General features: G+C 39.0%; 1 protein-coding gene across 4 annotated transcripts in view; it reads left to right on the forward strand.

Annotated features, from left to right (window-relative positions):
- Positions 1–17,983, forward strand: part of SORCS2 (sortilin related VPS10 domain containing receptor 2) — a 579,316-nt gene extending 561,333 nt beyond the window's left edge. Inside the window, exons 26-28 of one of the 4 annotated variants that reach the window (XM_056352655.1) lie at positions 4,597–4,754; positions 6,906–6,985; positions 7,325–17,983. In XM_056352655.1, the coding sequence (XP_056208630.1) occupies positions 4,597–4,754; positions 6,906–6,985; positions 7,325–7,348 (262 nt within the window). In that variant the 3' untranslated portion in view covers positions 7,349–17,983. The remainder of the gene's footprint in view (positions 1–4,596; positions 4,755–6,905; positions 6,986–7,324) is intronic. The other 3 variants (XM_056352663.1, XM_056352671.1, XM_056352678.1) reach the window with 3 other exon arrangements.
- Positions 17,984–22,703: the final 4,720 nt, after the last annotated feature.

Raw genomic sequence — 22,703 nt, forward strand, 5'->3', positions numbered from 1 at the left:
CAGCACTGTCTGCACTAAGCAAAGTGGAGGAAAGGAAAATTGTATTTTAGCTACATCAAAGCTGCCATGTAATCGTCATGTTACTAGTAGATCTGACATCATCCTCTTATTTTTTACTTCTGTACAAGAACAGGATATTACAGCTGCCAATCCAGAGCAAGTAGTTGGCTTTTCTGCTTTGGTATTTTACCTGGTTAATAGTACCAAACTCAATTATCTAAAAGTATGAAAATCTTAATCTTTTAATTTAGATGCAAACTACTATGAGTGCACTTAGAGCTGCGTATATTGTTTTCACAAATTGCCATTAATCTACTTCAGCCAAATTTATATCATTTTGTGTATTCCTTTTTTGCCCACTAATATCAAGTGCCACTTGAAATGAACCCCCTCCTGGGTCATTGCCACAGTCTGGAGCAGAACTGTGTTTTCTTTCTGCCTCATTGACTTACTATCTCATTTTCAGTCTCTGAAGAAAAGCTATCTTTTTTCCCCACCTTGCTTATACTACTTTTATGCTCCATGAGAGCAAGTATAGTCCCAATCCATGCCATTTAGTTATAAAAAAACAGGCACTAATTTAATGATCCATAATATTTCATAAAAACTTCCTCAGAAATCAAAGTAATAGTATGTAGGAAAGATTTCTGAAATGAAAGAGGCAAGTAAATCAGGAATGCCTTAAAGCACAAAGAAGTCAGTCATGTGAACATTAATCCAAATGTAATAAAGCCAACACCACAATAAAGTTATTTTATTTAATGGATTATTATTGTTGTTAGTTTTATTTAAGTTCCAAGAGAATGCTACATTATTCCGTGTCCTTTTCCATGTGAATATGTTCCTATTTTTTATACTAAACAGAATCTTAATCAAGCCTCTGGAAAACGAATGAAGTTGCATAAAGGCCAATGAATATTGTCTCCACAAGGAAAGAACTGAAAGCCAAATAAACTTAAATGAGTGGGAATCAATATCTCATCCCCCTCCTGCTGTTCCTTACTGCTGAACATTTTAAAGTGCAAACAGTTTTGGGTATGAACTGATTAGAATTTGTGAATACAGGGAGGAAAAAAAATGCTTTCTAGAATATCTTCTCAAAGATGTGGGACCTGGAGAGCTTGGTGAAAGCCATGTCCTGTGTTGTTTGTTAGTAGTTTTGTACAGACTTAAGTCTCCAGTTCATACTTTTATGGTCCTTAAAGCAGGCATGACTATTTCTTCTTCTTCATGATTGAAATAAAATGCTACAGAGAAAACAAAAGGAAATAAAAATGTAAACCATGGAGTGCTGCTCAGCAGAGGTAATTGTCTCCAGTGATGGATGTGAAGCACATGCATTTTGCAGCTGAAGAGTAAACCCCCAAAAGAAGCTATTGTATAACATTTTTCTCTGTTCTTAGACTTGCTTTCAATTTTCCTATTGCTGATATAAATCTCCTGGGTCAAATTTCATGTCTTGTCATGTTTTCACAGTAGTCTTTTAGGTAAAACCAAGCATTTCAGCTCTGCCAACTTCAAACAGTTACATTGGATCAACATAAATTGCTTCCTTAAGAAGAGCAAAGCACATTATAGTACACAAAAGTTTTTCTCTGTATAATTAAGGGTAGCGGATTCCTTCCTGCATGTGAGAGCAGTTGAGCAGAGACTGGAAAGTTGCCAGAATCAGGCCCATCTTTAGCAAGGATTCAGTATCCACATCCTGTTTCATCCCACAGTGTGGTTGTCCCTTATAAACAGAACATCTGGCACATGTGTTAAAAATGCCTCTTGAAAAGACTTGGACTATCATTTTCTTCTGTCTAGTTGAGTCTCTTGTAAAACTGATCCAATATGAAGCACAGAGATCTCTATAATCTATAAAAGGTCAAATGCCTTCACCAGATCTGTAATATTCTCCTTCCTCCCATCCATACTCCATGTTACAATCTAAGATGCTTTCCTCTATGAGTGTGAGGAGCAAAGGAAAGTATGAAAGAGTCGCTGAGTACCTCAACTTTTTACTTTACAAAAGGGATCTGTACTTAGCAGGATTGGGCTCATGAGGTTTAAGTGAGTGAGAAATACAGCTTACGCCTTGTTTCTTTTTATGTGTAACCCATAAAGAAGTGCTCTTAACAGCAACACGTTTAATGGTTATTTGTGAACTTGTGAGGTTTCTTCATTCAGTAACCCCTTAATATGTTCAATAGAATGTGTTGTGATATTGGTGATCTCTAACTAGTAAGTCCTGAGTTGAAGCCTCAGGATTCACACCAAAGGACATACCTTGTTGACCTGTTTTCAGCCAGGTCCTTCAGCCTGGGCAGACAGCAGTTAGATTAGCAGCTCTGCTTACTTAATTTAACTGCAAAGGTTTGATGCATCATATGGGTTTGAGATGGATAACATTTTTATTATGTCAGAAATATTTTGATATTGCCATTGATGCTTCTGCAGTCTGTCAGAAATACAGTTTTGAGAAGGTCCCCTAATTATTACAGAAACATATGTGCTTATCCTGCAGATGTGTTGCAAAGACATTCTTCTGGGTTTTATTTCCCTTAGGCATTTGACGGTGGACTGAAAGTAAGCAATTTGACAGGTTTGATGCAGGTCTGATTGAGAGGGATATTGTTTTCCACAATAAGGAAAATCAAAATTAGTTACCTAATGTAGTTTTGGTAATGAGAAATGTCCTTCCCCCTTTCAACATGTGTTTTTTCATCCAGTTAATGGGAGGAAAGTGATGCATAGCTTGGCTTTATATGTATGTTTGTGTTGGAGGAGCCCTCGGACCTGTTGAAGTGGTCATAATAGTACGGTGTCGTCCTTTGCATTTGCTTAGCCCTGTGCTTAATTTACTCCATGCTCACTGAGATACAGAAAAGAGCAAGCCAAATCAGACTTCTTTCTTTGTGCTGCTTATAAATAACGGGATAAAATACCTGATTTCTTTGTATATGTATATAATTTTGTGTGTGTGTGTGTATATATACCTATACAGATGTGTGTGTATGTACACATATAGGCGTATAGGATGCATTTCATCTCTTGAGTAGTTCAAATTAGAGGGAGGAGATCCTCTTCAGTCATCTCTCATTGTTTAGCATTCTCTGTTTATTCTAATTACTTTGATGCAATGGAAGATGCTGTTCAAAATAGTGTGCTGCAGCCACTTTTATCTCAAACTGAGATGGTGACACCTGGTAAAGAACCTTTCTTCTGAAATGACACTAAAACCAGGTCATCTTCAAAAGCCTAGAGAAAACAGAGCAACCTGTGTATTTATCCAGCTTTCAAACTGCTGCCAGAACACGGAGCAGAAGATGGTCACTTTTGGAGAGATGCCTAAAAATCAGTGTCACTTTTTCTGTTTTCTCACTGCCTAAAGCAGCTCAGCAGAAACCACAGCTTAACCTCAGCAGTTCAACCCTGTTTTCTCTTCTCTTCTTGTTGTCTACCGATTGCAATAATCTGTGTTTAAGCACAGACTTTGACAGCCATGGTCTGCTGTCACGCTGATCAAGCTGTCAAGCTGTTTCTTGCAGTGTAGGAAATAGAGCTCACAACCTGCAACTCCCTAATCAGAAGTGTCTGCTTGGTGCCTAGGAAAGGATGTTCTTATGCGCCCAGGCAGACTGCAGGTGAACGCAGCTACAGCAAAGGCTCTCAAGAAATGTTTAAACCAAAAATTCTGTTACAAAGTTAGAAGTCCCTGATTATTCCCTTTGATTTTACAAAGTCTAATTTGAGTTAATCTAGTTAAGAACTCCTTATCAATCCTAAGTCTTAAGCCTCCTGGTCTCAGCAATAGTGCTAATTGTTCATTAGAGCTGATAGAGCCATTTAATAACATGCTTTCTGTTCTTCTAGATTCAAATCATAATGAATGAATTAAATGCAATCTGCTATAGAGAGTTTTGTCTAATTCAGCAGTTCCCAGTAGTCCTGGGTCAGGCTTTACACTGCCTCCTTCGCTGCTGCCTGCTTAACTTCATCAGCCTCCCCTGTCTCCTTATTTGCCCTTATTAATGTCTGTTTACCTCCTTACTTCTTACCCCTTGGTCCTGGTCTCTTGTTTCTTCATTCTCTGCTACCTAACCATTCCCTGTCTCCTGGATTACTCCAGCTTCTTTCTCCTCAACCCTGATGGATATGAGAGTGTGATTTGATTTGATTTGAGTGTCAGCCCACCTCACCAGGGAGATGTGATGACGGTTGTGAGCCAGCTACATGTTTGTGAAGATATCTGGAACCAGAAATGAATGCCTACTGGGTCTTTTTATTGCTTGAGATCTTTAAATAGTTTTTCTGGTGTTTTAGTAATGGTTTGGGGTTTTTTTCAGTATTGTTCGTTGTCTCTCAATCTTAGTCAGAAATTAATGCTTAATTACTACATTGGCATGAACATCGTGATAAGGCAGTTACATAAAACTGTGACTGAGTATAAGGAGTTGATAAGTTTAGGTTGTGAACACAAAATTAAGGAAAGGTGGGATTGGTGCTGGTTAATGATTCTGGAACAACTTGCCCTGCTGGAGCTCTGCTCTGATGCCAGCATGTGCGTGACACAAACTTCATCACAAGACTTTTTCTCCTTGTCTGATTTAGGAAACTGCCAGGCAGAAATGTCTATGCCCAGATGCACAATGAAAAAGAGCAGGAAATGACAAGCCCTGTTAATCACAGTGAGGACACCCAGAACATCATCCAGGGTGAGGAGTTTATTGATGATGATCTGGACTCTCAAACACTAGGTAACGCAAGAGGTAACTTCATTTTCAGTTTATAATTTTTCATAAGTAATTAATTTTTAATTGATGGTTATTTTAATTTTAGCTTTTTTTCATTTTCTGCTCAGCTTCGGGAAGAAGCAAACAGTACACCACTAACAGGATTATCTCAGTTATCTTCTTTTGGCTTGCTTGTGTACAGGCTAATGTACGGATGACATGCTATAAGGAGCACGAATACAGAGATAGCACAGTTTAATGCCAGGAGACTTACCTGGACAATTTTAGAGAGAAATTCTATTTAGTAGAACAGGATATAATAGGTAATAGTTGAAGTAACTCCATAATCGCCTGAATTCGTGGAAAATGGAGTTTAGGCCAGAAGGATTTGTAGAGTCAATGTTTCCATGATTTCAGCCACCATATTCTGTTAGCATTTAAAGTTTTCACAATCAGAAACATTAAATTTAAATTTATTCCTGTATAAAATAAGTCTGCCCTAATTTAACTGATAACTTTCTAGTTTTCATGGGTGGTCATAAGGAACCCATGAGGGAAACTTTCTGCGAATATCTCTCAGTGCAAATAATTTCAGTGTCAGGTGGAAATGTATATCCTGGCACCCTGTAGTTATTTTTAATGTAACATGGAGTGCTGATCTATAAAGTTCATTTCCTGTAAAATTTACCATTGTGTTCAGACTGCTTTCAGGTCACAGTCTGAAAAGTGTAGGGCAATGGAAAAAGCTCCTTGGTTCCACTTCTACATATTTTCTGAAAATAAATCAGATAACCCAAGCCTTTGGGACTTGTAGCAGTAGATTCATGGTGTAAAAGGCAACTGTAATGTCTTCATGAACCCACGGAAGACGACGTGTTTTAGTTGCAGCAGTGGTAGCCCGGGGAAAGACAAACTTTGGCAGGAGAGATTTCTTTATCTTGGGTTTCACCTTTATCGTTTGTTATCGATGTCTTTATTTTCATTTGCTGAACTGTGTGCTGCTTCTAGGTTCTTGGAGGTGTTAGCTTTGAGCACAAGGGAAGAATCCAGACTCCTGCTTTGCTTTGTGTATTTCTATCCTTTGTTTGACAATCTTTGTGTATGAGTGTTTTCATTCAGGTTTTGCAAGATGACCTTGATTGCACTCCTGACTTTACCGGAGTTATTTCCAAAAACAACCCTGGAAAAACAAAGTCTATGTTAAAATTGTTTGATCAACTCATCTCCAGGGTCTTTAGAAGAGAAGGCTGAATGCTAACAAAGTCCTTGCAGACATGCCTATTAAAGTGGAGCATTCAAACACCTCTAGTAATATACAAAAGCATAACTTCTTTTAATGGTTGAAAATCCCTTATCGCCTATTTATATAAGGCAGCTTGGGATGCTGGAATAAAGAAATGCTACCCTGATTTGTAATGTGGTTAGAAATAATGCTCACTTGCCCTGCACTCCTTACTCGGGGAGGGGGGGGGGGGGAGGGGAGGGGAGGAAATAGAAGAATTTTTATATTATCTGGGCAGAGCATTAGGGTCAAAAAGGGCAAGACCATGATGCTTTGATCTGAAACTTAAAAAAGACAGTTAGCAAATGCAGATCTCGAGGTGATTTGTGCTTCTGCTAGGTTGTCAAAACCAGCAGCATTTCCAGCAGAGCGTAAAGAGTTCATTTCTGTGGATCATAATCATTCATGTTTGTCAGCTACTGTACAGCTTTTAGACACAGGACTTTAAGACACAAAACTATACTTCTGCTTGCTGTACTATTTTGTTACTTGCAATACTTTCCAGTAGCTCCGGTATTGCTCAGTACTGCCAAGAAAACATTCCTGCTAATGGTAGTCCTCCCTTTTATCTGACTAGGGTATGAAACATGTTATAATCCCTGCTTTATATTAAATTCTGTTTTACAACATTATTTGCAGAAGGTTCCTATGCTATGGACATCCCTTCTAGTGGTGAGCTTTCTCCCTCCCTGTTGGGAGATGTCAGTAGCAGCCTCCGCTCCGTGCACAGCAGGGAGTTACGGGCCAGGGTTTCTGTTTGTTCTCTCTCTTCTCATAACTTTTGAATTTCCACAGTACAGTATTTCCAGACTCACCCATCCACTTTTTTTGTTTTCTATATATTTTATGTTGCCTACTTTATCGCAACCCCCACCTTGGGACTCCTCAACACCATTACCTTGCAGTGACTCCTTCTGGGAGAAGTGGCAACTTGAACAGCTACAGAGTTCCCCTATTGCTGATGCCGGTCAGTGTCCAGTCCCAGGTCAGTGGCATGTCGAATGGACGCCTCAGGTTCCATTCTCCTCCCTCACCTGCACCCCTCGAGACAACTACACCTTTTTAAGCCACAAAGAGAACCAACTTATGCTGTCACTGGGATAGAAACCCTAGGAATTCACCACAAATCCACCACCATGAGCAAAAGCTTTGTGTGAAAGTATGCTGTAGGTACATGGAGCTGTTGCACCAAACTTCACCTGACCTGTTGTTTGCTAAAGCCACTCTCTTTATGCGATTGACTTGTCCCTGCAATAAAAGGGGGATTTATTATGAAGTTCCTGAAATACACTAATGCTGGCCTTTTGTTTCTATTTTTTTGTAGGCAATCACTCAGGCGTGGTTTTGAGCATCAACTCCAGAGAGATGCACAGTTACCTGGTTAGCTGATATTTACAGCTGAACACAAAATCCGAAAGACTCTTCTCTGTATCATTTTATTTTTCCCTGGTGATGTCACAAAAATGAAAATATGGCTGTAAATGCTGGTGAAGAGGAGGTTGCTTATCAGTCCTGTGGAAAAAAACGTCCATCATCAGTTATCGAGGGAGAAGGATAATACGTCTTGTGTTCACTCTATGGCCTGGGAACTCGTTACTATTGAAACTCAAACTATAGCAAATCTGTAGCCCTAGGCACCTTCAATGCCACCTTATTTCTTTTCTGTATATGCTCTAGTTCTTTATGTTTATTTTTAGAAGGATTGACTGTAACTTTTTAATTATATTTTTAATTGAGGTATTCATCGGAAGGCTGGGACTCTTCAGCTTGAAAAGGTGATTTTTACACAAGTGACTAGACCAGAACAGTTGGTTGATCACGATGACATTTTTTTAGGAGGCTAAGTGTTTCTGTACTGGGAGAAGACTGAGTGAGGAGACAAATGCACTCCTAGTTGGTACAAGCTGTTAACTTAAACGTGTGTGAGACAATCTAATGAATTTAGGCTTAGGACCTTCTGCGGATTAAAGGAAGTAAAATGTTTAATTAAGATATCTCATAATATAGGATAATGCTCTTGTAAGTATATCAAGTTCTGACAAACCATCAGCACCAGTATCTCCCCCAGTCCCACCCCACGTGAAAGAAAAACACCAGCCTGATGCTATTTCCAGACCAGGTGCCTTCACTTGTGGACAGTCATTTTTAGTTGCTCTCTTCTTGTCTCCTGAGCAAGCACCTCTAGGACGATGGCAGCTGCCGGATGAGTTATCCCATACAACCCCATGCTGGTGGCCTGTCTCTTTTTAAATATACAGAGAGTGTAAATACCTCTTTTAATTTGCTTTCTTTGTAAGATTATTTTTTAAAAAAATTAAATTTTACTATTAGGGCAGAGGTGCCAGGTAGGTCAGAGCTCTCCTCTGGGCAGGAATGGGTAGTGCACCGCCATCCCCTTCCCATCTACATCCTTCTTTGGTGTTTTCCCTGACTGTTTGCCCTTGCAGACAGGTGTGGGCAAACTCTGACCTGACCTTTTCCACTCCAGTTGGTTTGACAATCCAGAGGTCCATGGGGAGGCTGGGCTGTGATGTAGGGGTTCATATTTCCTTTCCATCACCACAGAGTGTCATTCAGTCCCTAGCACTGTGGCCCCTATTTCTGCAGGGAGGGTGGTGGGGCTTCTGAAGGAGCTGCCAGGCTTGTGAGACAGGTCAGAGTTTCCTAATCTCGACCTCTGCATCCCTTGGGAATGGCAGTGCAGTGAATCCACACCCCGCTGGTCTTTTTCCTGTGGTTTATGGAGCCGTGCAGGAAATGGACTGTGGGGTGATGAGATTGAACATCTGGCACCCTATGTGTCACAGCTGCCTGGGATTAGGATGCTTCTCTCGGAACCCTATATAATCTCTTCACCTTTTGCCTTCAATAGAGAATAAATAGCTCTTTACTCACTGAATGTCATACTGATGCTAGCAGCAAGCTCACACACCAGCTTGTTTACGAAGGATATGGATAGCTAACTACATCTTTCTGAATAAACAAACAAACAAAAAAAAATGAATGCTGGTAAACCAGAAAAGAACTGTCTTAAAGTTATCATATGCATTGGAGTCATATTTTTGTGTAGCTGTGAATATCCTAGAGCATATTGTCATCAAGTGCAAAGGACCAGGATGTAACAATTCAGTGTAGTGCTGTAGGCTCTCACAAACCCCACAGGATGTATGCGTAAAGCACAAGAAAATCTAGATTATAATCTTACTGTAAGGAACTAGATGGAAAAGTTGAAGTGAAGATTCTGAAAAGTGCTTGCAAACTGCTCAGGAAAATAATTTCAAAAATTGTTCTAAAACTTCTGCCTATTTAGTTGTAGAGTGCCATGCAAACTGATTTATGGAGAAGCAATGCTCTAGCTGACCGTTTTATGCCAGACTGTGTAGAAATCCAAGGTGTTACCCATACCTGAGTCTGAGTTTCTTGAAGAGAAGGGCAGGTTCAAAATGTGCTGTGCATTGGAAACTCTTGGGATTGTTGCACCAGAGGCTTTCCCTCCTCACCAGCTTGTTATGCTTTTTCTAGTGGAAATAAGCTGGAGCAGAGAATAAAATAGTATTGCAAACAGCCTGCTTGTTCCTTTGAAATAAATCTGAAGTGGGTTATTTGTATAGGGCAGGTGAGTGGCCTCACAGACAAGGGATGAGATGGAAGTTCTAGCCTGGGGTTGTTCTCCCATGGTTTGTCTGACTGGCAAAGGACACTGTTGGAACTAGGTCACACATCTAATTTATGCTTTAACAGCTACTTTTGTACATTTAATACAGGGTGATTTGTGTCTGATAACGGGAGTCTTTTGGAACACTGTAGCATATTTAATGAATACTTAGCACAATATAGTGCCTGTAATAATGTTTTTCAATGCTTATTAATTTGATTCATGCAGCACTCCTGTGAGGTTGGTTTGTCATGTCTTAAAAACACTGTTTTCTAAAGAGATGTCAGTAACTGTATTAATAATACCCAGCAGATAATAAAGGAAGCCTTTGATTCCCTGGTAAGAACTTTAAAATGAATTATTTTAAAACTCAGAAAATACCATTACCATTTTTCCATTCATGGTGTCTTGGTTTATCTTTAAATGGAAAGTCTTACTAGTGCTAAGTTTCAAATCTCTTGAACTATGTCCATGAAGTCTTAACATTTTATCCTTTATATGCATCTAATCCTGATACAAGTGTATACAGGAACATGGAGTTGTTTCTATGCACAAAAGCTAGCCACAGATGCATGCACAAATGCATGCAATATTTGTATGTATTCCAGTTAAATTTGTTAGTGAGAAAGGGTGATTTGATAGCTAAGAAACAGAAGATGGCTGTCAGGTACCTGGATTTTGTACCCAGACTCTGGGCATGTTACTTAACCTTTATGTGCCTCAGTTTCCCCACCTGTAAAATGGGGCTGATCATAATTACCTCACAGGAGTATTGTGAGGCTAAATTAATTACTGTTTGTTCAGGATTAGCAGCATGAAATAATTTTTTGAGCATAAATTATTAATAGTTTTCCTTTCTTTTACTTGTAATTATGGCTGTTATTAAATGTAGTCTGCTGAAACCAGCTCCAATTGTGTATAAATGTAAAAAATGCGTAATCCAAAAAATAAGGCACATCACTGTTTAAAAAAAAAAAAAAAAGAAAAGGTAATTTTATTTAAAAAATGTTCTTTGAACATACTGTTGTATGGTAGCATTGCAACATTACCTGTGATTTTGCTGTTACACACTAGTATCTTAAACTTATTTTTCTGCAGCCTTATAATAATGGGTACAGTGATACTTACCAACACTGATATTGAGCTATACTGTAACCAACAAAACTGGTGGTGCATTACCCTCATTTACATCTTTTGGCCTTCTTAAACTCTGATGCATTTGCGATTTCAAAAACACCCTGTACTTTTCAGAGTGCTCCAAGCAGTACTGATTTGAAGCATTCTAACAGAGCCATCAAGACTTACAGCTGTTATCTTTGCTTTCCCTTTTGATATTGAATGTTTTATATGGCTCTGGATTAGTCCATCCGTTAAAAGTGCTCAGAAATGCTCAGATATTCAGGGAAAATCCACACACAGTGTCAATTAATTTCTCAAAAAAAACCCAATATAAATCATTGTATGTTTTTATACCCTGTAGAAGAGGGTGGTGGAAATGGCTGTGAGGAAATAGAAGGTACCAGCCCAAGGCAAGACATTATTATTATCTCAAATTCACATGCAATTTCTTTGAACTCTTTTAGAATATTCTCATTGAATTATATCCTTCTTGATGAGTTTTCTGCTTTCAAGGACCAGTGTAAAGAAGAGTAAAGTGTTTGTTCCTATAAAGTAGATGATTTGTTACACTATTTTCCTCTGGACAGACAGAGACAAATCAGCACTTTGCCATTAGTAGTTCCTAGTGCAAAGCAGACTTCATCTGACATGATTATGATGGTTAGCTGTTTTAGGACCAATGAGACATTCCTGTGGTGGGAATACTCGACTGCTGTATGCTGTCTCTTTAAAAGAGGTCAATAGAATGGAACCGCAGTGGTATCCATCCTCCTCACACAAATACATGCTCTAAGAAATGTGAGGGGGTTTCAATATTTTTAAGAAATGAAATACATGTGTGTGTTTACAGTATCTTTTTGATGATGAACCAGTGGTTCTGATAAGCTTTGAATTTCTAGTGTTATTTCAGGTCGAATACAATGTTGCTAAGTTGATAGAATCGAAGACAATTTCAGTTGTAGATTTTTCCTCTGTTTTCTATAAAACAATGTTTTAAAATTTTTCATTAATGAGACCTTGGGGGAAAAGAGACACTAAAATTTTTATTTCATTGCACAATCCCTGACAGTTGGAGTTGTTATGGTGTATTGATTGATACCGCTGTATTGTTTCCAGCTTCATTTTTATTTCAGATGTGCAGAAAAGTGCACATTTCTCTCAAAGTATTGGCTTTCCACCAGGAAGAACTGTATAAGCATTTACCTTTATAAATACTGATTTTTGAGGTGCAAAAGTTTGTTGTCTCTTCTAAGTCCATCCAAACTGCTGCTTCCTGGCTCATTTTCTCTGTTCTAGTCTCAACTGCACATTGCTTCTACAACTTACTTTAAGAGAGTGACATATAGCCTAATCCTACTAGTCTGAGAAAATCTTTCTAAAAATTACATTAGAATAGCATTTAATTGCCTAGAAGTTGTTACAGGATCTGCTCAGACCATTTTCATAATGTTGAGCCTATATTTTCATGTTCTTTATTTCCTTTCAGTATTTCAGAATTAGCCCTCTCGGTGCCATTTAAATGTGTGTTTATTCCTGTCATGGATATATATGTAATGTTTTTCACTTATTTTCAGACTATAATTGTCAAAGTGATGAACTCAGAAATAACTCAGACCCCCAGTTAGCTTTTGCAATTAAAAGCCTAACCCTGCAGTCTTTGGGAAATGCCAAGCTGTGCACTCTAATTTTTTAATCTTCTTTCCTAAGTCAAACCTTCTACCCGATTGATCACCTTGGCAGATTTTCCTCCAATTCTTATTGTAACCTCAAGCTGGAGGGATTGCAGAACAGTTTCTCACTGTCGACAAGGACTAGAACAGCTCATTTCCCAAATCTGAATGGGAATGTGTATGGACAAAGTTTTTATTTTTCCTTTGTTTTCAGGTATGTTGCATAGAGCAGAGAGGATTATACATACCACGAGGGAAATAAGGACCTGAATGGTACTTCAGGTTGGTGTGAAGACTTAAGAATGCATTCCTTTTAAAGTTTTGCTATTTGGGCTTTCTCCCCTTAAAATTGATGCATACAACCGGTTAGTTTCATGATTTATAATATGTGAGATCTCATTTTTTTAAGTCTTCAGTCCTGGTCTTTTTCCTCCTGTTAAATGGAGTAGCAAATTACTAAAAATATGAATTGTGGAGCCATGTATGACTGAATGAAGGATTTTCATTCTTTTTGTCTCTTCCTTTTATTCCTTACATGAAGCTTGTCAGAATTACTATTGTCAGCTAGTTTATGTGCTGGTAGCTGAGATGATCTCCTGGAAGACAATATCTAAGACAAGAAATAGTGGAAGGCTTAGAAATACGTACTCTGAAGTACAACAAGGCAGCTATGTGAACAAAATCCTTATCAAAGAGCTGATATGGTTTGTATTAAAATACTTTATTTTAATAGTATCCCTAAAAATACATGTTCTTAAATTGCATAGTCTTTGTCTTGCTCTTCTTCCAGATTGATTTTCTTTTAGCGGTGACATTTACTAGCCCTGAAAAAAGTGTATTCTTTTCCTTACACAAGTAATTCTGTTTAAAATTATTTCCTTGCAACACTTGAAAGCATTACAGAAACTTGAGGTTTATTGATCTGACTTGATTTCTGAGTTTCTGTAGAATGTGTACTGCAACACTGAATTGTTGCAGTACAGCGGACATGACGTTGTGTTGGGCAGCAATAATGACATGCAGCAGTACATGGCTCTACTTAAATAATATGTCTTTGTTGCACATACTTTTAATGGTAGAACGAGTGTATTAATCACCAGGAAAGCCAGGCATTCCAAATAACTTTCTTAGCATGTCTTGTATTTCTATGTTATTTGTTGCTAATTTTAGCCAGCTGTTGATGCTTATATTGAGTTCTTACTGACAGTGTCTGTTCTTGCAGATCAAAGGGCAAGAATTGGCATGTTCTCTTTTTTAAAAAAAAGAATTAATTCACGCCGTTTGCTTATTAATTAAAACATCTTAAAAAGGAAATCTTTCAAAATGGTAAAAGAGATGCATGTCAATGAGAACAGCTCATATAGGAAAACAGCAGACTTGTATCTACATGGGTTTTGAGACATGTTATGGATCATGAATAGGCAGGACTATGTAGAAGAAGTGTACACCCCAAACATAAGTAACATGCATGTAGGCAGACTGGAAACGATTAAACTAGTTTAAAGGAGAATATTTTAATAGACCACTTATATGTCCCAGATTCACAGAAGGGCATTTAGGTGGTTAAGATTACAGAACATCATAACAAACATAGAAGATGCCCAATTCACTGGCTCCATTTGCTTGTAAATACACTCCTCTCTTTAGGGTGTTAATCTTTTGAGATGCTAAACTCTTCAGAGAAGTGACCTGCATTATTTAAGTTTTCCAACTTTTTGCTAAGTAATTGGTGACACTTTACAGAAAAAAATGTCTGAATTTCCATTATCTTCTGTTTCTTCTAGTTCCTTTCTCTCTCCATTTTTGTCATTTCATTCTTTTTCATTATCGCTGCTGTTTGTTGCTCTGCCTTGCCTGCCTCCTCCTCCTGATGACAGCTCTCTACAGTCTGCTTTTTTCTTCCATTGCCTTTTGTTTTGCTTTATGTTCTGTTTCTGTCTATGTTTTTGTTTAGATATGCACCCTACTGTGTCCTGAGTGATAAGAAGAATCAGGATCTCTTCCCCACCCTTGCCTTTCCTCTGAGCTGTGCTGTACTCTCTGGGCTGATGTAGTTCCCCTATGCTTTGTCTCACTGCAATCCATCCTTCCTGTTTCCCATTTTTGGTTCTTTTAATCCTTTCGCTTTGAATTTTGGCTCTCATTTTCTGTAAATCTTTCTGGGACTCTCTTTTTGCCTTTCCAGGACTCCTCTCAGCTGTTTGTCCCATAAGGCACATACTTCTAGTCTGAGATGTGTATGAGTGTTGTACTCTCTGGAAGGATAACTAGCATTTTCCTCTCTCATCCGTGATTATATTGACCTTACTGCAGGTCTGTAGTGGAAAACGTATATTTAATTGACAGACAGCTATACCCATTATCTCCCAAATGCCTCCTCCTCCCTCATTTTGGGTTACAGGGATAAGACATGATGTTTGCATGAGTTACCTGGAGCACAGCAAGGACTGACTTGCTTTGCCAGCCCATCTGTCTAGCAGGTACAGAATTGCAGCAGGGATGGGCAAAACCAGCTTGCCAGACCATTGGGCTGCATTTGTATTTCAAGATGGGAAACAGTGAGGCCAAGCTAGTACACAGCCTTTTAGGTAAATTGTCTTCACCTGAAGCTGAAGAATAGGCGAGGTAAAGAAGGGTCCATTGCTAAGAGAGAAGCAGGAGCAGGGATCATTCCTCCTGGGAGTAACTTGACTTGTCAGGTTTGTGGGACAGCTCTGTATGCAACATTTTCTAGAGGCTGAGGCAAATAGCTTGCTTTCAAGTTCCATAAAATACAAGTTTAAGCAAAGTCAGCAGATAGGTTTGGCAGAATCTTCTTGTTGGAGGAGCTTGGAGAATTTGATGAGAATAAGATAATTGAAAAGCTCAGTGTTACCTTTAAAAGGTAGAGACTGTGTTAGAGAGGGAGTGTGTGAGAGAGAGATGCAGGAGGGATGGGAGCAGAAGACTGAACAGGACAAGGAAAAGCAGGGAGATAGTCAGTGTTGCCAGTGTGTATTATTTTGCCACAAGTTGTTGATTCTTGTTTTGCTTGAGCATTAGAACTTAAATTCGTAATGGCAACTATTTTCAGTTTTGTTGGCTGCATAGAGACTTTAAACCATGAGTCTAAATTCATGCAGCACCAGGAACATGCAAAATTATCAGCATTTCTATCTGTCATTTCAGAGGGATTTGACTCACAGCAACATCCCACTTGAGGTGCATGGAAAAGAGGTTGCTTCCCAGGAGCCAGGATACATGTATGCGCACTCTAGAGGTAGCTGCAGTGTAGGTTTACTTCCGAGATGATTGTAGGGCATTTGCTAATGGTGTTCCTTGTTAGCACAGCACTGAGCTGGGAGGCAAGGGAGAAGAATTGTCTTACAGGGTCTGTGATTTGGATTTATACTGCTTAAATGTAATTTGCTAGAATCCCTTTATGAGCAGTAATTTTACAGTGTTTAGAGAGGATGAATAGAGTTGGCATAGTATTCCTGCAGGTAAACACCAGCCACAGGAGCTTGCTGGACATATGACTAGACATTTTAATTTCCAAATGGAGAGTTCCTCCATTTCATGTACACACCAGGCGTTTCAGTACAGCTCCTTTTTTTATTTGTCACTGACAAGCTATGATTTATTTCCTCATGGGTGTAAGACATGGGCTGTGCTTGCTGCAATGCAGAAGGCTCTGGAGGGAAAACATAATCAGATGGAGAAGTATACTTGAATTCTCCCTTCTTGATCCCAGTCTCTTCTGAGTTGCTTTTCTCTGATTGTGGTTCTGTCAGGAAGATGGGTTGATGTTAAAAGGGGATTAACTCATTTCTATCCTCTTTTGTGTGGCTGAGAAAAAAACAAGAAAAAATTAGCAGAGGAATAGCAGATTGGAAGAGGTGGAGAACTTGATCAGCTGGCAGGGCGCTTTGAGAAGCATCCACTTTTGTGCTTTACTTACCACTTATTTTTACAAATATGTACAGCTACTGTGATTTATCTTTCTACTAACCATTGATATGTTTCTTTGGAAAAGGGGAGGTGGTTCTAAAGACTATCACCCTAGTGCATTGCAAATGTGGTTTTAGAGACATCAGCTATCACCCTTCCTCACCTAAATGAAATTATCATAGTATCATTGCTCTGTATTTATGAAGCTGCATTAGGAATATTAGTTCACCCTGGATTAAGTGTTGGAGGAAGATTTGGAGAGAAAATGTGAGTTGGAATGGGAGAATTTTCCATTTTAAGAGTAAAGGATGACTACTGGCATGTTTACAGTGTATCTGTGGCTGTTTCAGCACAAGTGGGTCCAAAATCTCTCGTTTCAGACTCAGACAGATAAATCATATTGATTTAGCTGGCATTACCCATGTGAACAAAAGGAGAAAACGTTGGTAATTAAACCAAGCCCTAATCATATTTTTTGGCTAATTAGATCTACAGCTTTTGGTAAAGATAGGAAAGCCAATAAAATAAAAACTAGACTTAACATACTTCTTGTGAAGATTCACAAAGAATTTCTCAGTAGCCTGTTGTTCATGTGGAGCATTATTTATTTGGCATCACAGGGACGAATTCTAGCCTAATTTATGACCATGCAGTTCCAGGGAGTTTGTCAGTTCAGCTCTGTGTTAGGGAAGAAAGGTGCTCATCCACAGTGCATTTGAAATGCAGCTGCAGGCTAAAATCAGTTGTCATCTCGCTGCATCTGTACTCACACAGGTGACCAGCTGATTTTCACCTGTAGTTCTTATTCCCATGGTTAGCAGGAGAGTACTTCGGACAGATGTAAGCTAATTACAGCCAAGGCAGAACTTAGTTTTTAGGCTACTTGCAACTGCTTTTCCAGAACGAGCAAATGCTTAACACTGAGACTCTAACTGGATTTCTGACAAAGGGGCCCTTCCAATCAATGTAAAGGCTCTCAGCGGTCATCGGTATGCTATAGTCCATACCTTTAACATACATGACTACGCAGTCCTCTCCTTCTGCCTTTGCACACTCTAGTATTTGTGAAAACAGTACATGCCTTTTCCTAATTTTCTTTCAGGAGACCTTGGCTTTGAGCAGGTTTCTTTGTATACAGTATCAGGGCTCAAGGGAAGAATGAAATTAATCCGTGACTGGTGCATTGTCGTACATGGGGAGAAATGTTATTTGTATATTTTTGTAAATATGTAACATTTAATGGCAGTTTTGTAGTGACGTGCTGGTTTTGAGGAAAAAAAAACCCAAACAAATATATGTTTGAATATGCTTAATGTAACACTTAACTGTGATTCAATTGCACAATTAATAGCTTAATCAAAAGTCTTGTGCAATATGTAGTGCACACACATAACCAAGTATCTGTTAGTGATCCACAACCAAGTTTTTGGCAACTTTTAATGATGGTGATGAACTGTGCAGTACAGATTATCACAATCTCTTTCAGCTTCCAAACATGTAGCAGGCAAACTACTGTATACGTACCTGTGTACTCCACTGCATCCAAAGGTATGCATTTGTCCTGAGAACCTGCACTACAGGTTTTTCTTTAATAAAATTTGGTTCTAAACTATCGGTTGCTTGGTCTTTCTTGTGGCATGTTTCATGGGATTTGTGGACGGAAAGTGGTTTAACTGGTCCCCAGAGGTTGTGTGTGTGTGTGTGTGTGTGTGTGTGGTTTGATTTGTCTGTAGTTAGCAGCAAACTACTCGGCTTCAGCAGCACAGACCTCAGTGGCTGCAGCAAAGCTTCATCCTCCTCCCCTTTAGCTACTCACCCCACTCGTCCTCCTCGCCGCAGCCCAACTCCGCTCCATGCAGCGCTGCCACGGTTTAACTGGCGGAGGGTGACACTCTGTGGTGAGACCGAAGCCGTGCAACTGCAGCTTCCAGAACTTCACTGAACCAAAGGCTGAATCTTTCTGTCTACCCGAAGAATCACAGAATTCAGTAGGTTTCAACCTTGATCTCCCGGGAACAGAGAGCTATAAACAGAACAAAGCTAGGTGTGTTCTTCTGCGCTTTCTTCTGCCATGTCTTTATTCCAATCTCCCATTTCATTGCCTTCACACACTACTTGCTCTCTTTTCTTTTTTTCTTTATTCTTTCCTTTTTTTTTTACTGCATTGTTTTTCCTTCATCCCACTCTTTTCCTGAAGCATTGCCTGTGCTGTGTAGAAGCTGCATCCTCCTTGCAAAATTGATGGGTCTGCAAATTAAGACTTGTCCTCAAGCTAGCGGTATGCAAGGATCAGGCCCCAGCTCTCCAAACGCAAAGGTGAGTGAATTGCTAAAGTCAGAACATGCCATGCATCCCTGCAATTTGGACATTCTTCCCTGCTTCAGAATTCTGAGTGGTGAGCTGCTACTGGCTTAATTCAGGTCGTGGGCTGGAAAACAGTTTACGGTTTGCTGACAAGTGGTTGCTGCTGTGCAGCCTGGTACAGCAGCTTGGTCTTCCCAGGGAAAGCCTGACACTGGAAAAACAACACTGGGACGGCTCTTTTCACTGCCTATCCCCCACAACAGGTAAGAGCAGAGAGAGCAGAGATGTTTGTTGCTAAGCACTGTGGTTATGGATGTGCAATGTGAAGTCTTACTAAACCTCACACTGGGAAAAAGCAGCAACATAAACTATTATCTGCCATTTTTTTATTTATCCATAGATATTTTATAGACTACAGTGAAATTGTAATGGACTAATGAATGGATTGTTTATTCATGGAGTGGGTATACTTTGAGGATGAGAAGATGGGCAATCATAAGGAAAATTCTCAAAAATAGAAGTTTTAATTTAATTTTCTCAGTCTGCCTTAGTTCTGCGCTTTCTCATAGTCCCTGCTGAAAGACAGCAGCCAGAGGAAGCCCGTGGTATGGGCTGTATGAACATACCCTGTGGCATATCATGCTAAATGTGAGGCTGGGTTCAGAAGTGAAATTGAGACTTTCCCTGCTTGTGTAAGTCAGCTAGAAGACATTCTGGTGGTTGTCATTTTAGGTTCTCTCATCCTATATTGTGGCTAGCTGAATCTTTAAATCGCAATTTATCACTAAAAAAGCAGCCTGTTGAATCTCAAGTGACTGCATTTCATTTTCCAAATTTAGTGCTCTGACATAAATAAAAGCAAAATGAAGAGAACCACTAAAGTCTCTAATTTTTAACGATATTCCAATAGTTATCTCCAAGGAAAGGGCCTGAAATGGAAGGGCAGGAGTAAGTGCAGACGTGGACATGCCGTTCCCATAAATGAGACACCAAATGAAACTTGCTAATACTTAACCTGAAGGGCTACTTTACTTCAGAAACCAATTTCCATGGAAAAAAGAATAAGATAATTGCTTCACTTCTGTTTCCTTTGCTGTCCTCATCAAAGCCGTATTAATTGCTATGCTATTTTGAAGCCTAACTGGTTTCAACATCATCATAAATTATGTCTCTATAATAAAACTTCTGAGTCATAAACACCAGCCAATGTTTTTCCTGTTTTCCATTAAGAGACTGATTTCCATTTTTTCTTTTTGTGATTTATGCCTTGAAAGATGTTTTGCTTTTATATGAATCCAGCTGCTGTGATGAAAATGTTACTGTACTCTGACCCGCATGGTTTTCAAAAGCTGAAGCAAAATGCTATAAATGCTGTTCAGTGTATTTTTAACATGATAAAAGGATCCGTTCTCACCATTACAGCAATCACACCAAATGCTGACCTTAAAAAAAAAAAGTCAGAAGCAGCAGCACATGCTAAGAAAGCAGTTTACAAAAGTAGTAATTTTTGTAAAGTAATTTACAAAAGGAACAATTCGGTGAAAGGAATTGTCAGTCTATTTAACAATTTATAATGAAACAAGGAGTGAAGCTTCTCACTTGAGTTCAACTCAGGACCATGTAGCTGTAATTCTACTGAGCTAGGATTCTACAAAATCTAATAGGAAAACTATTTCCTTGTCATCAGGAGAGATAATTGAAGAGGAATATCCTTGGTGTCATTTAATTGTTTCAGCTGTCATCTAATATATATTGTGAGGGAATGATATTGCGTTGTCTTGATCTTATAGCATACGCTTGCTTTGAAAATCAAATGGAAAAGAAGATGATACATTGTTTTATAGGAGGGAATGCTTTTGTAACTGCTGGTGGGAAAAGATAAATAGTCTTCTATGAAAGAGCCCTGCTTCATTTATCAATAGCAATATGGCCGGGGAAGAGGAGGAAGCACACAAGGACACTTACGCAGTGTTGCTTCCTGCCTCCATCCACCCTGGACCTGGACCCATCTGCTTCGGAGCTGACAGCTGTGTGTTTGGTAGCCTTGAGTAGTAATTTTTTGCCATGAATGTTGTTTATTGATTATGGACTGGTATAAGCTTTTAGGTGTCTGTAGAATTCTGTGGCAACAGGTTTTTCTAGCTGAATTGGGCAGTGAGTGAAAGTACCTGTGTTGTAGGTTTGAGCATTAATTCTACCCCATTAATTTTGCTGCCCTCAGCGTCTGTACTGTTAGTGACCGGGACTACTTCATTCACCATTCTGCTGCTGATTTTTGTAACTTTTTTACATATTCTCTTCCCTGCTCAAGATTTTTATTTCACACTGAAAAGACCTTATTTTTGTTTTCCCCTTGAAGTTCATTGTATTATCAATAATATTTTTTCCTTCTATGGAGAGGCTGTCGTGCTTTTGGATTGCTTTCTTGCCCTTGTACCATCATCCATATGAGTTTATCTATTTATGAGTCAGAGCTCAGACTTTGGATAATGTTCTATGGGTCCTAAAACAGATGATGGTGATATCAGAGATGCTAGGTGGGTGGTGGTCTTCTTTATTTTAAACCACTTGTTTGTGCAAGTTGTGCAAGTCAGATGGTCTAGAGCCATTTGCTGCATTTTAGACTACAGGATATTTGCCAAGGGTTTTTTTTTTTGTTGTGTTTTTGTTTTTTTGATTTGGGTTTTTTCTTAATTACTATGCAGTACATGCATCTAACTATTAAAATTCCATGATCATCTTGAGTGTAGTGCTGTTTCAGCACTCAGAAGTGTCTAGATTGGGGGTCTGGGGGGGAGGGTTGTGGGTTTTTTTCTTTTCTTTACCACAAGCAGCTCTTTCTGTACACTGATTTTTTTTTGACATTTTAATCACTGGTGAAGTTGTGAAAAGTATTTCTGCAAATCCTTGTAGCTGGCTTTTAGTGTTACTACCCTGAATATATATAAATTTATATATATAAAATTAAATTTGTCATCCTCTCCCCCCCCCCCCAAGTCTTTCTGAATATTTTGACCTGCTCAAGGCTCCTATCCCAGCCCTGTGGGATCCCAAGGCTGACTGCCAAGGCAACTGGAAATAGAGAATTCATGCCCTATTTTTCTGTTTGTCTATCAACCAGTCATTTGTCCTATTGGGTATTTTCCTTTTCTCCAGTAGCTACTTAAACCTCTTTAGTGATGGACCTTGTCAAAAAGTGTGTTGAAGAAATCCAAGCAGAGTATGTTCTTTTCCTGGATGCTCACCAACAGCTTTGCAGACCCCTCAGCACTTCATGTGCGATGACACCCCAGTATAAACCTGCGCTGACTCTGCCCCAGTACAGTGATTCCTCAGGCTGTTCACTGACTCTTCCCATCATTATACCACCTGTCAGTCTGCCCAGAACAGCTGTAGAACTCTGTATTTTCAGACTTTTTTTTTCCATCTTCCTTTGAAAAAATGGTGTCACATTTGCCATCGTTCAGTCTCTGGCCCGGAGCCCTTCTTTATAAAGCTGTGTGCTTAAATGCTGTAATGAGGGGGTCTGATGGTGCTCAAATTATGCACCAATTTAAAAGGAAGTTAAAAACATAACTTAACATTAAACCACTGCAATGCTTACAATGTGGGTGCCCACCTGCAGGAATAAACCACAATGGAGTAAGTTAGGTGTTGGTGGGGCCTTTCATATTGAATGCCTTTGGCATGCAAGGGGTTGACCAAATATTAAATACAGCTTACAGAGAAACACTAAGATCCTTTTTAAGGCTTTTTTTAGGCCATGAGCCTGAGTAACTGAAGGTATTAATTTTCTCTTTTTTGCATCTATACTATTATGCTGTAATAATAGTACATATTACATACTACAACTATTTAAAAATATATATTTATATATAACATACATATATTTTTATACAACTTATCCTATGTATGTATCTTTTCTACAGACATTCTTTCTTTCTCTAGAGAAATGCTAATAATTTCCTTTGCTTTTGAAGGCTTTTTAATTGACAAAAGGCAGTGAGGTGTTTTTTTAATTGACA

The sequence above is a fragment of the Falco biarmicus genome, chromosome 1, assembly GCF_023638135.1.
Source record: "Falco biarmicus isolate bFalBia1 chromosome 1, bFalBia1.pri, whole genome shotgun sequence".
In the NCBI taxonomy this organism is placed as follows: Eukaryota; Metazoa; Chordata; class Aves; order Falconiformes; family Falconidae; genus Falco; species Falco biarmicus.